Source organism: Lipophrys pholis (assembly GCF_963383615.2).
Source record: "Lipophrys pholis genome assembly, chromosome: 6".
Lineage (NCBI taxonomy): Eukaryota > Metazoa > Chordata > Actinopteri > Blenniiformes > Blenniidae > Lipophrys > Lipophrys pholis.
This window is the reverse complement of record NC_137629.1, coordinates 9,268,269-9,290,265: the sequence shown is the minus strand read 5'-3', so window position 1 is coordinate 9,290,265 and position 21,997 is coordinate 9,268,269. Positions and strand designations below refer to the sequence as shown.

General features: G+C 42.1%; 1 protein-coding gene across 2 annotated transcripts in view; it reads right to left on the bottom strand.

The window, feature by feature from the left end:
* Positions 1-8,185: 8,185 nt before the first annotated feature.
* Positions 8,186-21,997, bottom strand: part of ccdc142 (coiled-coil domain containing 142) — a 76,213-nt gene continuing 62,401 nt past the window's right edge. The window contains exons 12-16 of one of the 2 annotated variants that reach the window (XM_080466386.1): positions 12,600-12,777; positions 12,362-12,472; positions 9,378-9,478; positions 9,053-9,197; positions 8,186-8,973 (exon numbers count right to left, since the gene is read on the bottom strand). In XM_080466386.1, the coding sequence (XP_080322512.1) occupies positions 8,865-8,973; positions 9,053-9,197; positions 9,378-9,478; positions 12,362-12,472; positions 12,600-12,777 (644 nt within the window). In that variant the 3' untranslated portion in view covers positions 8,186-8,864. Of the gene's footprint in view, positions 8,974-9,052; positions 9,198-9,377; positions 9,479-12,361; positions 12,473-12,599; positions 12,781-21,997 lie in introns of both variants that reach the window. The other variant, XM_080466385.1, reaches the window with a different exon arrangement.

Below are 21,997 nucleotides of genomic sequence, written 5' to 3'. Positions count from 1 at the left end.
CTTTTCTCGGCTTGGCGGCTTGGGTCGGGGCCTGGGGCCCTGTGCCCTTTATCCTTCTCTTGTGGGCCTATGCAGGGGCAAGAAGAAGGGCAAGCAGCTTCAGCAGCGGGGACGGCAGGGACAGTAGCAGCCCAAGCTAACGCGTCGACAGGACCAGTAATGGCGGCCGCAGCGGCAACCCCAGCAGCAACTTTCACCATCAAACCACCGGAGCCTTTCGACTTTGCAAAACCCCAGGAGTGGGAAAAGTGGATAAGACGTTTTGAGTGCTTTCGAATGGCAAGTAATTTGAACAACTCCACAGACGCAAATCAAGTAAAAACCCACGTTTATTGCATGGGAGATGAGGCTGATGACGTGCTAAGAGGGCTCGAGTTAACCAGTGTGCAGCGCCAGCAATATGATGCCGTCAAAACAGCTTTTGATAGACATTTTTTTCCCAGAAAGAACGTGATTTATGAACGGGCAAAATTCAACAAAAGAGTGCAAAAGCCATCAGAACCAGTGGACTCGATCCTAACAACACTTTATGCACTACTAGAAAACTGTGAGTACGGGGCACTTCATGATGAGCTTGAGAGGCTTGTAGTGAGTCTTAAAGATTCGTCACTGTCAGAAAGAATGCAGCTCAACAAAGATCTAACTCTGGCTAAAGCTATCACAATGGCAAGACAATCGGAAGAAATAAAACGTCAGCAAACTGACCTAAGAGGTGAAGCTAACCCTAACAAAACAACTATGGTTGCAGTACACGTGAGGAAGTTCAAGTCGAACAAGTTCAAAAGCAAAGAACAAAAAAATGTAGTCCCCAATGCCTCAGCAGACAAATCAGGACCATAAGACATGCTCCAAGTGTGGCAAAACACCAGCACATGCATCAGTCCAGTGCCCAGCTAAAAATGCAGAATGCCATCACTGTTGAAAACATGGACATTATGGCAGGGTCTGTAGGTCCAACCCAACAGTGAGTGAGGTTGCTGACGGCACAGATGTACTTTTTCTGGGTGTAGTGGATTCTGGAGAAGATCCGTGGCTTGCAGACATAAACGTGAGAGAGAATAAAGTGACTTTTAAGTTGGATTCCAGAGCGGACGTCACAGCTATTTCAGAAATAACATTTGAAAACTTCAAAAGCAAAAATGAACAGTTGGAAAAGGCACAAAAACCACTCTATGGACCAGGTGGTACTGCACTAACTGTGTTGGGGTCCACAACGGAGACTGTAACATATGGTGACAGGAGCACATCTGAGAAAATCTACGTTGTCAGAAACCTACGTGTGGCACTGCTCAGTAGAACAGCTTCTGTGAGACTGAAACTAATCGCCAGAGTTGACGCGATAGACCAAGAGACAGTGAGATTAGCTTACCCCAAGTTGTGTGATGGGCTAGTTCAAAACCCGTACACATTAAAGCTGAAACCTGATGCCAAGCCCTTTTCACTGAAGGTGACAAGGCGTGTGCCACTGCGGCTCATGGGCAAAGTGAAAGAGGAGCTGGAGAAAATGGAAAAGCTGAGAGTTATCACCCGCATGGAAGAGCCCACTGATTGGTGCTGTGGCATGGTCGTGGCTCCCAAAAAGGACAAAGAACAGGTCCGTATCTGTGTGGATATGACACCTTTAAATGAGTCTGTGTGTCACGAAAGATACATCCTTCCCTCTGTGGATCAAACGCTAGGCATGCTCACAGGCGCCCAGTACTTTTCAAAACTCGATGCAAATATGAGATTTTGGCAAAATTTGGGATCTCGAGGGAGTCGTCTGCCACATGGACGATATCCTGGTCTGGGGATCCACCAAGGAGCAGCATGACACAAGACTGCATGCCGTACTGGAGCGGGCGGAGAAAACTGGCGTGACAACATGTCAAAATACGAGTTTGGCAAAAGAAGAGTCTACTGTTGTTCCACATATTATAGAGAATGTCTCAAAAATAGACCGCAAAAACTGTACATCTTTGGGCATAGCCAGAACAAGTGTAGTAATGTGGTTGAAGCTTGTTTGCAACGTTCACATGTAGGATCAATATCTTTATTAAATCTAGTTAGTCTTTCTTTGGTCCAGTGAAGACGGTGGACTATTTCAAATTGAACCACAGCATGTCTAAGGCATATTGAGGAGGAGTAAATTCTTTGTATTATTTGTTGCCACTTTGCTTCTGGAATTTTTTCATTTAAATCTTTTTCCCATCTGTGTTGGAGAGAGTCCAGTTTATCCACATTAGACGTATTCAGTAATATATACATTTTACTTATTATTTGTTTTGTGTTGACATTACATTTGAGAATTGCTTCTGGTAGAGTTTCAGGTGGACTTAATGGAAATTGAGCAAAGTTAGAGGCCACAAAATCTCTGGTTTGTAGGTACCTGAAGAAATGGGATTGGGGAGATTACATTTCTGTGATAGTTGTTCAAATGAAGCAAACCTGTTCTCAATGTAGAGGTTAGATATTGCTCTTATTCCTCTTCTTGACCAAATATCAAATGCCTCATCCATCATTGATGGGGCAAACAAATGGTTTCTTAATTTTGGTGCTGAACATGAAAGGTCAATGAGGTCAAAACACAGCCGAAACTGATACCAGATTTTGAGCGAATGAATGACAACTGGATTTGAGGTAAAGGATGAAATAGGCTGATTTAGTGGTAACTTGGAACATAATAAAGCTACTGATGAAGTAGAACCAATGAAAGTTTTCTCTTCCATGGGCACCGCCCATTCATGGTCATTGACATCAATGCCATCATTCTTCACCCAATATAACAATGCTCTTATATTGGCAGCCCAGTAGTAGTACATAAAATTTGGAAGTGCCATACCTCCACTTGAGCTGTAATATATTCATATTGATTCTTGGTGGTTTTTTATGCCATATGAAGGATGATATCTGGCTGTTTAAGTTGTGGAAGAAAGACTTTGTCAGGAAGATGAGACACTGAAATAAATAAATAAACTTAGGGAGTACATTCATCTTAATTGTGTTGATCCTGCCCCCGAGGGAGAGAGGTAGATGGTCCCACCGTTCGAGGTCTTGCTTCACATTTAAAAGCAGAGTTTGGTAATTGGCCTTAAACAGATCTTTGTAGTCTGAAGTAACCCATATGCCTAAGTATCTGAACTTTTGGGGGCTTATTTTAAAGGGGACTGACACAAAATGCTGTTCCTCCAATTTAGTAATGGGCATAAGTTCAAATTTATGGAGGTTTATTTTGTAGCCCAATATTTTTCCAAATTTTGAGAGTAAAGCTAACAGTTTAGGAAAGCTTGATAGAGGGTTCTTGATAAACAATAACATGTCCTCTGCATAAAGTGAGACTTTATGCTGTGAACCTGCCCGATGTATACCCTTGATAGAAGTGCTCTGTCTCAGGACTAATGCAAGCGGCTCAAGTGCAATAATGAATAAGAGTGGTGACAGAGGGCATCCCTGCTTTGTGCCTCGTTTGAGCTCAAAATAGGTAGACAGATTGTTATTTGTGCGCATGGCTGCCATTGGTAGAGTATATAGAATTTTAACCCAGGATACGAATTTAGGGCCCAAATTTAAAATTTCTAAAGTCTTGAAAAGGTAGTCCCACTCCACCCGGTCGAACACCTTTTCAGAGTCAAGCGAGAGAATTACCTCAATATCATCGGGATCGTGCAGAGTGGGACCATAGAGAATGTTAAATAATCTCCTAATGTTGTAAAAAGAAAATCGTTTTTTTGTGAACTCCGTTTGATCGGGTGCAATAATAGAGGGAATAATCTTTTTAAAGCGACATGCCAGAATTTTGGCAAAGATTTTTGTGTCAGTGTTCAACAACGAATTAGGGCGATATGAACTGCACTCAAGAGGATTTTTTCCTGTTTTAGATAGCAAAGAAATAACTGCTTGTCGCATGGTTGGTGGTAAGGACTTGTTGACAAAACATTCTTCAAATACCAATAGCAGTAACGGAGAGATCTAATTTGAGAATTGCTTATAAAACTCATCTGGGAAGCCATCTGGCCCTGGGGCTTTACTACTTTTTTAAATTTTTTCCAATTCAATTTTATTTGTAAAGCGCCAAATCACGTCAACAGACATCTGAAAGCGCTTTTACAATGATAGAGGACAACAGAACCCAACTAAACCCTTCCAAAGCAAGCAGGTGTAACAAGCAACAGTGGCCAGGAAAAACTCCCTCGCAGGAAGAAAAGTTCATAAGAACTCCCTCTTCAGGAAGAAACCGTGGGGCGGACCCTAACTCTGGAAGGGCGGCCATCTGCCTTGACCGGTTGGGGGGAGAAGTGCATGGGATAGGACAGGGAGAGAGAGGAATAGAAGAGGGAGAGAGAGAGTGGCAGACAGGCGAGATAAGTACAAATACTAAGAAAAGTCTATGATGAGCGTTGGTCTGATGATGAACCAATCTCAGTCTGGAGTTTAAGGGCCGCGGTTGCGGTGGGGTCACGGTGCTGTGGTGGGGTCGGGTAGTAGGACCGTCGTAACTCCACTCTGTGAGTCTTGGGTCTGATCCCGTGGATCCTGCTCCCCTCCTGTCAGGGAGAAAAACAGACGGCGGCAGTATCTGGTGGCTACAGTAATGTTGTTACACAGAGAGAAAGAAAGAAAGACAAGAAACAGAAGCTCCAAATGTAGAGTTACTCCCTTTAACGGGAGAGAGAAAATCCCCTCAGCAGTCTAGGCCTAGAGCAGCTCAACTTAGTGGTCCTATTTTATTCCTAATGATAAGCTTTATCAAAGAGGAAGGTTTTTAGTCTACTCTTAAATAAACTAATGGTGTCGGCCCTTCGGACTGAGGCTGGTAGTTGATTCCAGAGTAAAGGAGCCATATGACTGAAACTCCTGCCTCCTGTTTTACTTTTATGGACTTTAGGGATTACCAACAGTCCTGCATCCTCAGAGCGAAGGGCTCGTGGAGGGTGATACACTTCTAGAAGTTTCTCCAAATAGGACGGAGCCTGGTGATGAAGAGTTTTATATGTGATCAGAAGGATCTTGAATTCTATTCTAGATTTAATAACTTTGCATAGCACTAATTGCTGAGGCTATCTCCATGACTGAAAAATCTTTTTCTAATTCAGTAGATAGTACTGGGTCTACACGGGGTATATTCAAGGTTGTAAAGAAGTCATTCAAAGCAAAGGGGCTGGCAGCCGAATCTGGATTATATAATGATTCATAAAAACTTTTAAAACATGAATACATTTTTTCATTGTCAGTATTTTTTAGACCATTTTCATCATTAATTGCAGGGATTGTTTGGTTAGCAGTTCTTTGGCGTAGCTGATGTGCAAGCGATCGTCCAGCCTTTTCCCCATGTTCGTAGTGTGTATGTTTAGTTTTGGAGAGAAGATCTTCAGCCTGTCGCGTAGATAAGATATTAAACTCTGTTTGAAGTGACAGACGTTTTTTGTTAGTGTCTGCCATAGGGGAGTGACTGTGCAGCGTGTCCAATTCTAATATTTCATCTGTTAATTTTTTAAGACGTTCAGTGTTTACTCTTTTTTTATTTACGTAGTATGAGATTATTTGGCCCCTTAGATATGCCTATAGTGATTCCCATACAATAGAGGGTGAAATTCCTGGTGTTTGATTAATGTCGAGAAACATTTTAATTTCAGCTGATACAGCTGATACAGCTGATTCAGTGGTGAACTCTTGGTCTGAAAGAAGTAAAGGGTTAAGTCGCCACAGACGACATTTGATTTGTGTATTCGGAATCTGCATTTTCATAATGACTGGTCCGTGATCAGAGATGACTATGGCTCCATATTGGCAGTCTTTTATAGTATGAAGGATCTTTTTGTCTGCAAAGAAGTAGTCAATACGTGAATATGTCCTATGGACAGAGGAAAAATAGGAATATGCTCTGGTAGTGGGGTTGCGAACTCGCCAGACATCTGCCACGCCATAGTTTTTTAGGAAGTGCTGAATAGAGTGAGCTGATTTTGACAGGGATGCCCTCCTAGAAACACTCCGATCCATATTGGAAGAAAGTGTACAGTTGGTGTCACCACCAAGTATGAGGTAGTGTGTTGTCATATCTGGTAAGCTAGAGAAAAGGTTTGTAAAGAATTTGGGATCATCCCAGTTTGGGGCATAGATGCATACTAAAATAACTGGAAGTGTGTATAGTTGTCCCACAACAATGACGTATTGCCCAGAGCTATCTTTCTGTACATCTGATACTGTGAATTGAGTAGTTTTATTAATCAAAATAGCAACACCTCAAATCTTTGATTCGAAATTGGATTGGTACACCTGACCAGCCCATCCTCTAAGAAGCCGAGTACTGTCTCCTGCGCTTATATGTGTCTCCTACAAAAAGCTATGTCTGTGTCCAGCTGTTTTAGGTGTGAAAGGACTTTTTTCCTCTTTACTGGATGATTCATGGATTTGACGTTCCAACTTATGAAGTTAACAGGGCGGCTGTATCCTCTTAAGTTACTCATGTTGGCCATAGTGTGTATGCAAAGAAATATGCATCACACATGAAACCCAAGGACTGTAAAGTACAGTTACAAATATATTTAAAGAAAGAGGTGCAATGGAATAATTTCGGTTTGTAAAATGGTCCAGTTAACTCCCACCCCCCCTCACCTACACGGACAAGGTGATTAGAACATCCCTTGAACAAAAATCCACACATATTGTGCTTGTCTTGGGGAACTATAAAGCTCAATGCTTCGCCCGCCAAGCCTTCCAAGTAGAATTTGAACAGCAAGATTCAACATGACAAAGTCTGTAGTATTATATTGTACAGTGTATCACAGTCAATGTTATGAGAGAGAATACTGAGCAACTAAACAAACATTGGTGTTACAACCCATAATAAACATGAAATAAACTAGAAATATTTATGGACGTGCAAATCAGGATGTTCCCTAGCTTGTACATAGAAAACATTAATATACCAATGTAAATATGAACTTAAATTTTCTTGTAGGAGAAAAAAAAAAAAAAAAAAAGAGACGTTATACATGCGTGAAATAACGTTTCAGGATTTGATTCACTCGGCATCACAGAACAAGCAAGTCAGAACAGGCACTCAAAAGTCCCCCCTCAACCTCTGATGTTCACCGTCATTTGGTCGATATCGGATTTCAGGGCAGCGGTGTTGTTAATTATCTCCGTTTTCCCTGCTTTCAGCTCGTTCTTAAGAAAATCTAAATCTTCAGCGAGGGCATTTTTCAGTTCGGACTTTATCACCGCTGAAATATCCGCTTTAAGTGAAAGAAGGATTTCTGACTTTAAGCTCGCTATTTCCATCTCTCCGGTATCCACTGGGGGTGGGGTCTTCTCACCTGGATTCTTGGAAACACTCTGCACGAGGAGTTGCTTGGCCTCGTGCTGGCTGGGCCAGAATACTTGTATTTCCGCAAATTAGTCGACATTTGTCCGTCACCACTGAGGAAGCCTTCTATAGAGTTATATTAACAAAGTTTTAGTTGCTGTATACACAGAAATACTCCTTAAATATTGCTTTTAGTAGAGGTTCGACGGGAGCTCAAGCTAAACACGGCTTACTCCATCGCGGTCAAGCCACGCCCCCCTTCGTGTTTTCTTTTGAGCTCCAACAAGCGCGCCAACTGGTACAAGCAAAGTAAACTAGAAAATCCCGGGTATTTAACAGAGGTATTTTCAGTGGAAACTGATCAGAGTTCCGATATTTTTGTTTGTGCAGTTCATTTAATAAATAAGTTATTGTTTATTTTAAACTGTGTGATTATATGTATATTTTCCAATTTGGTTTGAATGAGGGTTAAAGTATATTTGAGTATTTGGTTCTTGGGTTTACTCACATTAACAGTTTAGCAAGTGATCTGCTAACTGGGTCTCTCTGCATCTTAAGCAGAGTATTATTGGTCAGTCAATGCACTTTAAAGAAATTAGTGGCTTCCTCAACAAATCAGTCCCCAGGCCAATGCGACATACCCATCCAAGGTGCTGTGTATTGGGATTTGAATAGGAGGGTTACAATCAGATAATGTAAGCCCCCCCCACCCCATTTGATCTTGTTCACATTTTTTTTAATAGCAGAAAAAGCTTAAGTTTGGTAAATCTCTTCATTGTATTGTAATCTGGGATGTGCAATGCAATAATATATATATATATATATATATAAAAAAAAGTTTAAACCTTCATCTCAGCAGGCAGACACACCCAGATTATCTCCTTATCTATGACATCAATCCTACGTGGTACACAATTTTTATTAAGGAAAATAAATTACATTTGTGCTTCAGTGGTAAAACAAATATTGTCAAAAGAAGTTCAATAAGGTAAACGTTTCTTGAAATGAAAGATTTATACAAGGTTAGAGACTCAATTAAAAAATAGATTTTCAATAAGTTCATATTTTACAGAGATAACTTCAGTGATGAACAAAGAAACTCCTGCAAACATTGTGTGATGGTTACACCCAACATCAGAACATCCTCCTGATACGAGACACACAAACACTTATTACTCTGAAGCAGTTTGCTCTCACACAATGATTATATCCATTGTTTGACTATTGAGATTTCCCCTCATAAAGTTTAATCTATTTGTGATGTATACATGATAATAACGTAACTGTGTATCTTGAAAAGCTCAGTATGTCTGCTTGTTGGTATAACTCAGTCAGACATTTCTAAAACAGTTTTAACAGATATAACAGTAGATTCATACCTGTACCACAGTCACTTCAAGACCTCTTCTCCTAACCTTTACCTCCAGTTGGTAAAAACATCCCTGTCATAGATCATCAAATCTGATCTGCTGTCTGCTTACCAAAAATAAAATAAGGACTCTGATATACATTTCAAACATCTTCACTTCACATCACATCTGCAATGATTCATTAGTGTTGGATGTATCCTTAGGAGACATCAGGATTCATACGAGGACAGACACTGTAATCCAGGTAACTTCCACCGACGAGCATTGTTCTGGATCCTCAGGTCCAACCACTGTTGCTGAGATGCTCCCAGAGACACGCTGGGAGGGCGGGATACAGAAAGAGATGGGATGAGTGCAGGGACAGGTGGAACATGCTCAGGTCTAAGAGGACCATTACCTGGGTGCCAGGTAAGGCTCTGCAGGGGTGGATGGAGCCACAGCAGGCAGGTCAGCAGTAAGCTCCGCCCCCTCCACACAGTGCAGGTTGGTGATACTGCTGTTTACTGCAGCGTCCAGGCTGTCCCTGCTGGCAGCGGAGGGACCTGTGGAGGTTTTTAAAATGAGCCCGTGATCCATCATCCAAAATCTAACATGAGAACTTCATTTTGGACCATGGACGACTTCCAGTACGAGACACTTTCTCTTTTCTCTTTCAAGCGAGTGCTCTTTCTCATGCGTTAGATTATGATGATGTGTGAAGATGACGTGTGTGAGGGACTCACAGCAGTGTGTGAGAGGCTCCCAGGCTCTGGAGTGCAGGTAGGATTTAGCCTGTGGTTGCTGAAGCAAACACACCACAGCCGAATCGACCTGCTGGAAGACACTGAAGAAACACAGAAGACTTCATGTTCTGCATCAGCAGTCACACAAACGTAAATTTACTTCATATAAACTGCAGCTAACATGTTTCACAGCTTTTAAACCAGTATAGATATGTGTCAGAGGATCTTCAGCATACTTTCCTCAGGATTCTTTGCAGTTTTTGGTTTAAGTTTTAGGATAAAAGCTTACTTGGTGTGTTCAGATGACTGGGATAGTCTTAGGCCCCGTTTACACGACAACGAATTTGAGTGTATCCGCAAAACTTTCTTCCCTTTTGGGGGGTCCGTTTACACTGCACTAGTTTGCAGATCCACTGTATCCGCAAAGTTTTTAATCCGGCTCCCAAGGTGGAAAGATTCTTTCACGGCGCAATTCCCTCCTGTAGAGACTGATGGAGGCTACAGAGCCTGTTACTGTGCATGCACCTCTCTCTCCCTCCCACCTGCTCATCCATTTGTAAACAAACATGGCGGCCGCGTAGTGGTACGACCCGCGGTCCATATTCTAGTTTTATCCTCCAGATCAGTAGTTTAATAGTTGAGACTCTCCCTGATAGCATCTGATGTGTCATCAGTCCATGTGGATGTCGGGTTCTCTCCATTTTCCTCACGTTTATAGTGTTTTGTTCTCTGCACACGTCTGTGTAGTTTCATAAAAAAAAATGAAGCAACAGCGCCCTCCAGTGGCCCGGCATACTAACTATATCGTTGTCTCTGTGTCCGTTGCTGCAGTGTAAATGCCGCCACTTTGTTTTTGCGGATTAGGTGTTGTCACGTGAAACGTTGTCGTGTAAACAGGGCCTAAGATTAAAAGCTCAGTGTAGAATGAAATGAAGAATAATTATTCTGATTAGTCTACATTTACAGATTAGGTTTCCACTCTGAATTTGATTATCATCTCATGATCCACCAGTGAAGGAAACACAAAAGCTAGGAGATTATATTATTATTGTACCACTATATTTACATTATAAGGTCTTTGAGAATAATTTAACCTAATTAATATAGTGTCTGTTAACTGCAGCTGAAGGTTTACGGGGTGTCTTCATATACAGGACTGTCTCAGAAAATTAGAATATTGTGCTAAAGGTCTTTATTTTCTGTAATGCAATTAAAAAAACAAAAATGTCATACATTCTGGATTCATTACACATCAACTGAAATATTGCAAGCCTTTTATTATTTTACTATTGCTGATTATGGCATACAGCTTAAGAAAACTCAAATATCCTATCTCAAAAAATTTGAACATTTCCTCAGACCAAGTAAAAAAAAAAAAAGATTTATAACAGCAAAACAAAATCAAACATTTGAAAATGTCAATTAATGCACTCAGTACTTGGTTGGGAACCCTTTTGCACGGATTACTGCATCAATGCGGCGTGGCATGGAAGCAATCAGCCTGTGGCATTGCTGAGGTGTTATGGAAGCCCAGGATGCTTCAATAGTAGCCTTTAGGTCATTTGCATTATTGGGTCTGGTGTCTTTCAGCTTCTTCTTCACAATACCCCACAAATCTCTATGGGGTTCAGGTCAGGGGAGTTGGCAGGCCAATCGAGGACAGTAATGCCATGGTCAGTACACCAGTTACTGGTGGTTTTGGCACTGTGGGCAGGTGCCAGATCATGCTGGAAAATGAAATCATCATCTCCATAGAGCTTTTCAACAGATGGAAGCATGTAGTGCTCTAAAATCTCTTGGTACACAGCTGCATTGACTCTGGACTTGATGAAACACAGTGGACCAACACCAGCAGCTGACATGGCTCCCCAAACCATTGCTGACTGTGGGAACTTCACACTGGATTTCAAGCAACTTGGATTGTGCTCCTCTCCAGCCTTCCTCCAGACTCTAGCGCCTTGACTTCCAAATTAAATACAAAACTTGCTTTCGTCTGAAAACAGGACTCTGGACCACTCTGCAACTGTCCAGTGCTTCTTTTCCATAGCCCAAGTCAGACGCTTCTTCCGTTGTCTTGAGTTCAGGAGTGGTTTGACCATGGGAATACGGCTATTGTAGCCCATTTCCCGGACACGTCTGTGAACGGTGGCTTTTGATACCTGATGGAGGGTGTCAATGATGGTCCTCTGGACAGCAGTCAGGTCAGCAGTCTTCCCCATACTTGTGATTTAGTTTACTGAACCAAGCTGAGTGTTTTTAAAGGCTCAGGAAAACCCTTGCAGGTGTTTCGAGTTAATTAGACGATTCAAGTGATTAGTTAAATAGCCTGCTAGTATATTTTTTCATGATATTCTAATATTTTGAGATAGGATATTTGAGTTTTCTTAAGCTGTATGCCATAATCAGCAATATTAAAACGACAAAAGGCTTGCAATATTTCAGTTGATGTGTAATGAATCCAGAATGTATGACATTTTCATGTTTTTAGTTGCATTACAGAAAATAAAGGACTTTAACACAATATTCAAATTTTCTGAGACAGTCCTGTATATCAAGCCAACTAATGTGCCTTATTATCTTTAATAACTATTGCAGTTTACTCCAATCTGTTTTTACATAATCTGCTTTTTAGCTTTTTCAATTTGTCCATAGATTTCTACATTTTATAATTTTAACTGTTGTATACATGTATATAAATGTGTTGATTCAAAATGTAATGATGTGATGTGTGCTGCGGACATTTTGGCCAGGTCACCCTTGTAAAATAATTCTCCACCTCAATGGGTTACTTCCTGGTTAAAAAAAGGTTAAACAAATATAATAAAGAAAGATGTTCTCATCTGTAGAAATATTGTGACTTATATTGAGACATTACCATAGAGAAAAATCTCTATAAGATAAGTGACCAGCTGAAGTAGCAGAATGGAGCCTTAGGTACAATTGTAACATGTTGTGTAGTTGTGGTGGAGGTGTTGCTGTGGTACCGGAGGCTGAGCAGGTGCTGGTGGAGGTCAGCTGATAAACCGTATCTGTCTGCCTGGATCATCTCCCTGATACAGTCAAAGTCCTGCTTCAACTGGAGAGCTCCCTGGACACTGAGCACAGACACAGCAGTGAGTCTGTCCTGAAGGTGCCTGAAGGGCCCCAGGACTCAATTCCTCAGGACTCAACTAAATTATGACATCTTGATTTGTGGATCAGACAGTAGTCATAAATCAAGACCTGAACTTGATCTTCTGTTTGAGGATGTGCTCCATCCACGCCTCCATGAAGGCCGTCATTGTGATACTGAGCGCTTGAACCCGGACGTCATCAGGTAGTGGGGCCACGCCTTCCAACACCTGTCCAATCACAGTCTGAGCTGCCAAAGAGGCGTATTCACTGGGACTGCTGGGAAAACCTGCTGAGGGACATGATGGAGACAGAATGAGCTCCAGGCAGATTTACAGAGAACATACAATCATTTTAACTTGGTGTGATTGATCTATGTCCTACATCTGCATCAGTGGGAAAACAACTCCCAATAGGGAAAAGTTACATTCAGGTCATATTTGGGCTCAGTAGCTGTGACAATAATGAGACTTGATGACTGTAAAATAGATTTTATGTGCAACTTTATCTCACAGACTTTCATATTGTAGGAGCCCTAAATGATGATGTTCTCAGTCCAATAAAAGGGTCAGAAAACAATAGGTGAAGTCTCAGGTCCAAACACATTCAAATTATCAGGAACCCCCCCCAAGAAAAACAATTACAAGAATAAACAGTCTGGTTTGGCTGCATGGCGATGCAGTGGTTAAGCCTAACAGCCTTCTATGTGGTTTGCACATTGTACCATTGTGTGGGTGGGTTTCCTCCAGGTACTCTGGCTTCCTCCCACAGTCCAAACGTGTGCATGTGAGTTTAATCGGTGACCATAAATTGCCCCCAGATGTGAATGTGAGTATGTGTAGATGTCTGTCTCTCTGTGTTTGTCCTGTGATAGACTGGCAACCTGGGATTGGCTACAGTGCCCCACGACCCTGAACAGGATAAGCAGCATAGACGATGGATGGATGGATGGATGGATGGACATTTAAATGTTGATCTGCTGATGTCTCCGGTCCGAACTGTGCATCTCCATGAAAGCAGCTGTGTGTGTTATCAGAGCTTTAAAGCTACACCTCATGAAAAGGAGTATGTTAAATGTAATTTTTCTTCTTTTTCCAGATGTGGAAGAAAACTTCAATATTCCAAACTCAAGAAAATCAGAGAGTAATTTACTGTCCATTATTATTGGACTGACGGCCTTAGGTAGAAATTGTTTATCAGGGCAAATACATTTATTTATAGAGCACCATTCAAGGCAATTCATAGTGCTTTACAAAGAAATTAAAGAAATTAAAGAAATACAGAATAAAGAAATACATTAAAGCTTTAGAAGAAATTAAAAGACATACATTAAAACAAATAATGAAGAAAGGTATAATTAAAAAAAAGGTAAGAGATTCATCAAGATCAGTTTACTAAGTAAGTAAATAAATAAAGTTTTTATTTAAAAGCCTGTGCATATAGGAATGTTTTGAATCCTGATTTAAAAGAAGTGAGTGTCTCAGCAGTCTTCAGGTGTTCAGGAAGTTTGTTCCACAGGTGAGGAGCATAGGAACTAAAAGCTGCTTCACCTTGTTTGTTTCTGACTCGAGGAACACTGAGTAAACATCTTCCTGTGGACCTCAGAGGTCTGGAGATTATATATTCTACAAGTCAATCTGAGATGTATTTAGGCACGAGACCATTCAAAGCTTTATAGACCAGAAGTAAGATTTTGAAGTCATTCCTTTGCTACACAGGCAGCCAGTGCAGGGATTGGAGCACGGGTGTAATGTGCTCCACCCTGTTTGTGTTGGTGAGGACTCTGGTTGCAGCGTTCTGGATGAGCTGCAGTTTTCTGACAGATTTTTTGTAAACACACCGTTAAAAAATAATCCAACCTCCTGAAAATAAATGCATGAACTATCTGCAATTTTTTTTTCAGATGGTAGGAAGCTGATTTTGTTATTGTCTTAATGTGGCTGTTGAATTTCAGGTCGGAGTCCAGAACTCCACCCAGATTTCTGGCCTGATTTGATGTCCTGAGTGACCTGGAGTCAAGATGAGCACTGACCTTTAACCTTTTTTCTTTGGGGCCAAAAACAATGACCTCAGTTTTCTCTGGGTTGAGTTGTAAAAAGTTCTGAAACATCCACTCATTAATTTCATTTATGCATTTACTCAGCTGGTATAAGGGGGCGTGGTCATTAACTGACACTGATATATAGAGCTGTGTGTCGTCTGCATAATTATGATAAGAGATGTTGTATTGTTCCATGATCTGAGCCAGCGGGAGCATGTAGATGTTAAATAAAAGGGGCCCAAGAATGGAGCCTTGAGGAACCCCACAAGTGATTTTAATTTGCTCAGATTCATAATCAGCTATTGACACAGAATAGTGGCCATCTGGAAAGTAGGATTTAAACCAACTTAGTGCAGTGCCAGGAATTCCCAACCATTGTTCCAGTGGGTCCAGCAGTATGTTGTGGTCAACTGTGTCGAAAGCAGCACTTACAGGATTGTAACACTAAAACTGAGACTGTAGAAATGTCACTGCTCATGTAAATGTCATTCAGCACTTTAATAAGAGCTGTTTCAGTGCTGTGGTTTCACCTAAATCCAGATTGGAAAACATTTAGCTCATTGTTTTGTGCCATAAAAGCATTAAGTTGTGTAAAAACTACCTTTTCAGTAATCTTACTTAAGAAAGTTTTGATATGGGCCTGGAATTACGAATTACTGAAGCATCCAGATTACTCTTTTTTAAAATAGGTTAGATAACGGCTGTCTTTACAGTTTTTGCAAAAACACCCATCTGAAGAGAGCTGTGTACTCTCTGTAGTACATCTGGAGCTAAACAGTTAAAAACATCTTTAAAAAACTTTGTGGGTAAAGTGTTGAGGCTGCATGTTGTGGGTTTCAGGTGTTGAACAATGTGGGTTAGTGCTGCTCAGTCTAACAGGTGAAAATCTGCCAGATTAGACAGAACATCTTCGTGTGGAGGTTCAGGTGTTACAGTCATAATGCCTAAGGTCCACTGACTGACTCTCAGTCTGATCTGTGTAATTTTATGGGTGAAATAGGATGCAAAACAGATGCATCTGATAACGGTCCAGGAGGTACTGATGGCGAGGGATTAGTCAGTCTGTCCACGACACTAAACAAAGTTCCTGCATTATTACTGTGTTTGGTGATGATCTCAGAGAAGAAAGATTGCCTGGCCCTCTTTATATATTTATACATTATACATGTGAAGCATTTCTTTGTAGATGCCATAATGAACGTGGAGCTTAGATTTTCTCCACCTGCGCTCTGCCTGTCTGCACTGTCTGTTTTGTGCCTTAACCAGTCTGTTATTCCTCCATGGAGCTTTTCTCCTATCACACACTCCTTTAGCTTTGACTGGTGCTATGCTATCAATTATGTTTATAACTTTAGAGCTGCATCGACCTACAAGGTCGTTCATAGAAGCTGCCGGCAGAGCCGGCATGCTAGTGAATGTCTGGCTGAAGATTCGCCGTGTGTTTTCATCAATGTGAGGTTTTCTTATCAACTCTGTTTTACTTCTAATGCTGTCCTCTGAGATAGAGACTTTAAAAGAGACAAGGTAATGGTCAGAAACAGCCACATCTTTCACCACAACCTCAGAAATGTTTAGGCCTTTGGAAATAACCAAGTCTAAGATGTGTCCCTTGTTGTGTGTGGAATTTGTCACATGGTGGAAAATTCCAAAAGGTTTGAGTCTCTTGGTCCTGGATTTCAGGGCGGCATGGCTTCCCAATCGGAAGGTTGCAGGTTCAAATCCCATCTCTGCCTGCCTACATGCCAAAGTGTCCTTGGGCAAGACACTGAACCCCAAACTGCCTGGGTGAATGCAGTGTGAGAGTGAGAGGTTGGTGGGGGTCAGAGGGGCTGATGGAGTCGATTGGCAGCCTCACTTCAGTCAGTCTGCCTCAAGGCAGCTGTGGCTCCATACGTAGTTTACCACCATCCGGTATGGAGCGAATGAATAATGCAATGTAAAGCACGATATAAAGCGCTATATAAAACCCATGCATTATCATTATTATCATCCGATAGCGCCTGCCTAATGGTGGTAGAGTGAAGAGTCTGTTTTGGGGGTGTGTGCTGTCCCTGATTATGTGTTGTGCTCTTCTGGTGATCCAGCTTGTGTATATATACTGTACTGAAGGGTAGGCTGCTCCTGCGGTTATAATTACATGCTGGAGAGTCTTCCAGAGCAGAGCAGTTTCCATACCAAACTGTGATAGAACTGGTAAGGACGCTCTTGACTGTAAACCTGTAGAAGCTGCTGAGAATTTTGGATGACATCTGAAAATTGTCTCAGCCTTCTCAGGAAATACAGTTGCTGCTGGGATTTGTTGATGTGCCGTTGTGTATTGTGAGACCATGTGTGACATCTTGGCTATTGTAGGTGCCAAGGATTTTAAAGGTTTTCACCCTTCCCACCTTCGTCTCCCCAATATACAGTGGTGTGTGCTATACGCCCCTCCTCTGTGAATCAATAATCATCTCATAGGTATTGTCTGCATTCAAGGAGTCATTTATATCCTGACACCAGTTCACCAGGACCTCCACCTCTCTCCTGTAAGCTACCTCAGCCCCCACTTGGCAGTAACTGTAACAACACAAATGGTTAAACTAAGACACATAAATATTTTTAACTAACCATTCTGAAACTTCTGTCTGCTGCTGCAGAATCTCATCTTCGAGTAGCCTCTCCTTCTGGGTCAGATTGTAGTTCATACAGTGTTTCTACGAGCCATAGTCATAAATCCACCATTGTGGAAGTGGGAAAGACAAGACGGACGAAAGAGTCCAGTCAACCTTTTATTTAATTCCAGCAGTTTCACCAAACAATGCATTACGTGATGCGAGCAGTGCCAGCATGTTTTCCATCAGTTCTATGGGTTCACTGTCCCTCAAGCCGTTGAGGGACAGCAGACTCTCGGCCCATTCCACGTCAGACATTTGAAACAGATGGAGGAGCTGAGTTTTCAGAGTGTTGTATTTTTGAAGCACTGGTAGGTCCTGCAGCAGTCCCATCACACTGCAAGTGGTGATAATCCAACCCCCCCCCCCTTATTTAAAATTCTTTTTTGACACCACAATTTCTCATTTTCATCTCACCAAGCTCTCGGAGAATCACTGATCATCATAGGTGTCTTTTTTTGTATTTTAGTGATCATTGCCAGCCCTCCTGAAGGTAAATATTCACTACTTACTCTGGACCAGGGAGGGTAGTGTCACACCTCAGTGTGTGTGTGTGTGTGTGTGTGTGTGTGTGTGTGTGTGTGTGTGTGTGTGTGTGTGTGTGTGTGTGTGTGTGTGTGCATACATAAGTGGGGGGGGGGGATGTTGGGGGGGTGGGGGTTATAAAGTGTTAGGTCTCGATCTCCAAGATGACAGATACAGATAACCAGTGTTTTCAACTATGCCCACTGAGTCCTGGGGGGATTCTGCACGTCCAAGGGTCTTGCCAATAGTCGGAGTGATTTTCACCCATGCAGATGGGGCTGCCAAAAGAGTCCTGAAGCCTGGTCCAGGCGTGACAGAGCTCCTCAGACCAACACCGCCCCAAGCCACAGGATGCGACGCCCAGACACCTGAAGGACTGCAGAGAATGGCTGCAAACCCGGAGATCCAGAGGCACAGCGGCCGCCACCCCCGAGGCCCTCAACGCCAACCCAGAAGGAGTGAGGCAAGGGGGCAGCCCCCCACCTTGACCACCAAGCACCCGTAGTAAGTGCGGGTCATCATTCTTTCCTTTTTAATATGTTTCCCGAACCCTGATCAGCAACATTCACCAACCCTGTGACTTGGTGTTATCTAAGGTGCTGTGTGATGCATTCAAATTAGGTGTGTGGATGGGCAAGGTGGGGTCCTCGAGGAGGGCAGCAGGGCACTACTGCCCAGGTGTCTTCCCCAATGGAAACCCCTCCCCGATCTGCAGGGAATCCTTCACCCCAGTGTGGGTGTATGTGGTGCGTTGGCTGCATCGGCAATCCCAACACACCAGGGACCCAGAAAAGAAAGTTTTGTGGAAGGATCCGATCTAAGTCGGGTCCACCGAAATCAAGCGCCTCCTCCCCGCCAGCTCCCACGGGGCCGGCCAACACCTGATAACCAGTCCGCAGGGATTGCCCAGGATCCTAGCTGCCCCCATGCATCGAGGAGCAGCCCCTCGAATGCAGGGTCTTGTTGCGGGATCTGGGACTTGGAGGGGCGGGCGCTGCTCTCACCTGGGGTCTCTGGGTCTACTCGGGGGGTGTCAGGGTGGTGGGGTGGCTTTCCTGCCCTTCTGCCTCCTTCTCTCACCCTCTCCTCCCTCCCGTCCCCCATTGCCCTCACCTTCCTCCCCTTTTCCTCTTCCTTTGGAGGGCCTGGGGCTCTCCTCAATGCAGCCCCATGAATGCAGAGATGAGGCACCACAGCTTTGCAATGCAAGAAGGCAATCGGCCCGATGAACCCCACCAAACCACGGACCAGCTCCCCAGGACGGAGGGGGTAAGAAGAAAAAAGAGAAAGCAAAGACACCAACAAGACAATATCAGACTTCCTGGATGGGTGACACAAATGACTCCTCACATTGTTTTGGAATAGATGTGATTGATGAGAAGCATCAATGGTTCCTTTTATCGATTCTTGTCCGGTTCTACCTGCGAACATGTATATGTGCATGTGCATATACACCCAAAATCCATGCATACATATACACATGCACGTACACACCCCCATGGAATCTTTTTTTTTTCATTTATTATTTTCGCAATAAGGGATCCACTGACAGACAAACATTATTTTAAATAATATATAAAGCCCTAACAAAAGGTGACCATTTTTCTGTGAAGTCAGTCAGTCGCTGTTTTTTAGTTGCAGTTATTTGTTCCAGTGAAACGTACTCCATCAAAAGATTCTGCCACTGGTTGATGTTTAGAGCCTGCTTATTTTTCCAGTTTAGTAAAATTGTTTTCTTGGTGATTGTGAGAGCTATAAGTATTGGATGTGCTAAGTTGTTTGTGATATCAGTTGTAGTTAGGTCACCAATTAGCATTAGGTTGGTGTTTCTTGTCGTACTGAATCCAGAAGCCAGATTCAGATGAAAAGCATAAGTCCTCTTCCCATTTTAACACTGGAAGATATACTCTGTGTTTATAAGTAACCTGTATATTTTGGAGAAGTGTTTTTTTTTTTTTTTTTTTGAAGAAATCTTCTTAATGTTATTTGTCAAATCAGGTGGTTGTCATGCATTCTGCATTAGTGGGGTTCTTTTTTTAAATTGAGTTCTTTAATTGCAGATACAGTAGAAACTTCTCTTTTTGCATCTCAAACTTTTGAAATAATTCTGTCTCTGTCATGAATGTATTGCCTTAACAAATATGATGGAAGTCCGTAACTCCCTTCTGTTCCCATGCTTTGAAATACAGCCTTGTTTTGTTGTTTTCAAAGTCTGGGTTATGCCAGATTGTGGAGGGAGCACAAGGTTCCAGAGTGGATCCTGGAACTTCCAGACTTTTCCACCATGCAGACATTGTAGAAGCAATCAGTGGGTTTTTGAAACAATTGTGTGGTTTTTAGACTGGTTGCAATGAAAGGTAAGTCAGAGAGTTTAACTCTGTTGGTGTCGGTTTGTTCCAGTTCTATCCATGAGACTAGATTCTTCTGTGGGGTTCATCCATTTACTTGATTAACTGCAGTATATTGGCAAGGTAATAGAACACGTCAAAGCCACCTTCTGATTTAGATTTCTGAAGGGTGGATAGACTGATTTTAGGTGTTTTAGTCTTTGGGTAGAACTTTATGAGGACAGAGTCTAATGTCTGGAACCACTTTGATGTGGGTTTGAATGGAATCATTGAAAAAATAAAGCTGATTTGGTGTAATATTTTCATTTTGACTGTAGCTATACGTCCCAGAAGAGACATGGGAAGGTTGCTCCACCTGCTCAGGTCACTACAGATTTTATCCAGGAGTGGTGTGAAGTTCAGCTGGACTAATTCAGATAGATTGGGTGATATATTTACCTTTGTGATCTATTATCACTTTTCCCAGAGAAAAAAATATTATTTATTGAATTAAGATAGAAACCCCTCTTTGTCTATCACTTATTATAATTTGGGGTGGTAAGGGACTTATCTTCAGCTTGAAGTAGATGTGTTTCTTGTAAGAGGAGAATATCAGCTTTTAATCTTGTCACAAATTCTTCAAAATCTTTTTTGCCATGCACATTCCAGGATATGGAAGTTGTGTTTGTGAGCAGTCATTGCCAGTGAATATGTGCCGTTTAATCTGTATGTGTTATTATGGGGGGCATCTATTGTGGCCAGTGTGTAAAATGTGTTTAATAAGCAAATACTGTTGTGAGGATGGAGCCAAGGCAGCAGATTTATAAATGTCTGTGCATTAATAAGGATGAGTGCAGCAGAATCCACTTAAACATCCACTTTTAAATATGCAATTTATTATGTGCACATCTCCATATTTGTATATCAAAAAGTCCCCAAATGGACCTATTGATACCTATTCATATCTACATAATTGCTAATAGAATTTCGTTTGTTGTTATTTGTTTGTTTGTATTAGTTTTTGTGTGTATGGTTCGTTGTTGTTTTTATGTTTTGTAATAATCACATATCTGGGAAACCTGTCTCTGTTTTTAGGGACCGAGCACAAAAGGCCAGGACCCTATTGTTTTTGTAATTCTTTTTTTTTTCTTTGACTCCTGAGCCCAAATTTGGCACGCTCATGAAGACTGGCGAAAAATTTAAGAAAATGGAAAAATTAACTCCCAAGGTGCCAAAATGTGTTCTTTAGCGCCGCCTAGAAACACTAAAATGGCCACCACGGCCAGCAGGAAGTTGTAGGGAGATCAAACTAAAACTCAATTATTCATCTCAAGACCTAAAAATCACGCGCTGACCTAAATTCAACAGGAAGTCTGCAATTTGCCTTTCAAAGTAACATTTTCACACAAAAAAGGCCCTCACACAAACGCTATTACCTCTGAGGGAGAATAAATTTGACTCCCTAAAGATGCTCAAATGCTCACCAAATTTGGCACGCTCATCATGACTGGTGAAAAATATAAGAAAATGTAAAAATCAACCCCCAGAGACCCAAAATGTGCTCTCTAGCACCTCCTAGAAACACCAAAATGGCCACCACGGCACGCAGGAATGTCGTAGAGAGATCAACCCAAAACTCAATTGTCCATCTCATCAAGACCTAAAAATCACGTGATACCCCTGACCTAAATCCAACAGGAAGTCCACAATTTGCTTTTCAAAATAAGATTTGCAAACGCTATTTCCTCTGAAGTTGAATATCGTATCGGCTTCAAAACATTATTAAATGACAGAGGAGACGCTTCTGGAGGAGAGGCTAGGGTTACGGACCATAGCTAACTAGCCAGGTCCCGCCAACTTTTGACCCCCACCCTAGGGTTAAGGTTACAGGACCAACCCTAACTGAAAGTGGCTTGCTTTGCCATGGCTTGGGGTCGAGCCATGATTGGGTCGACCCCAATGGGC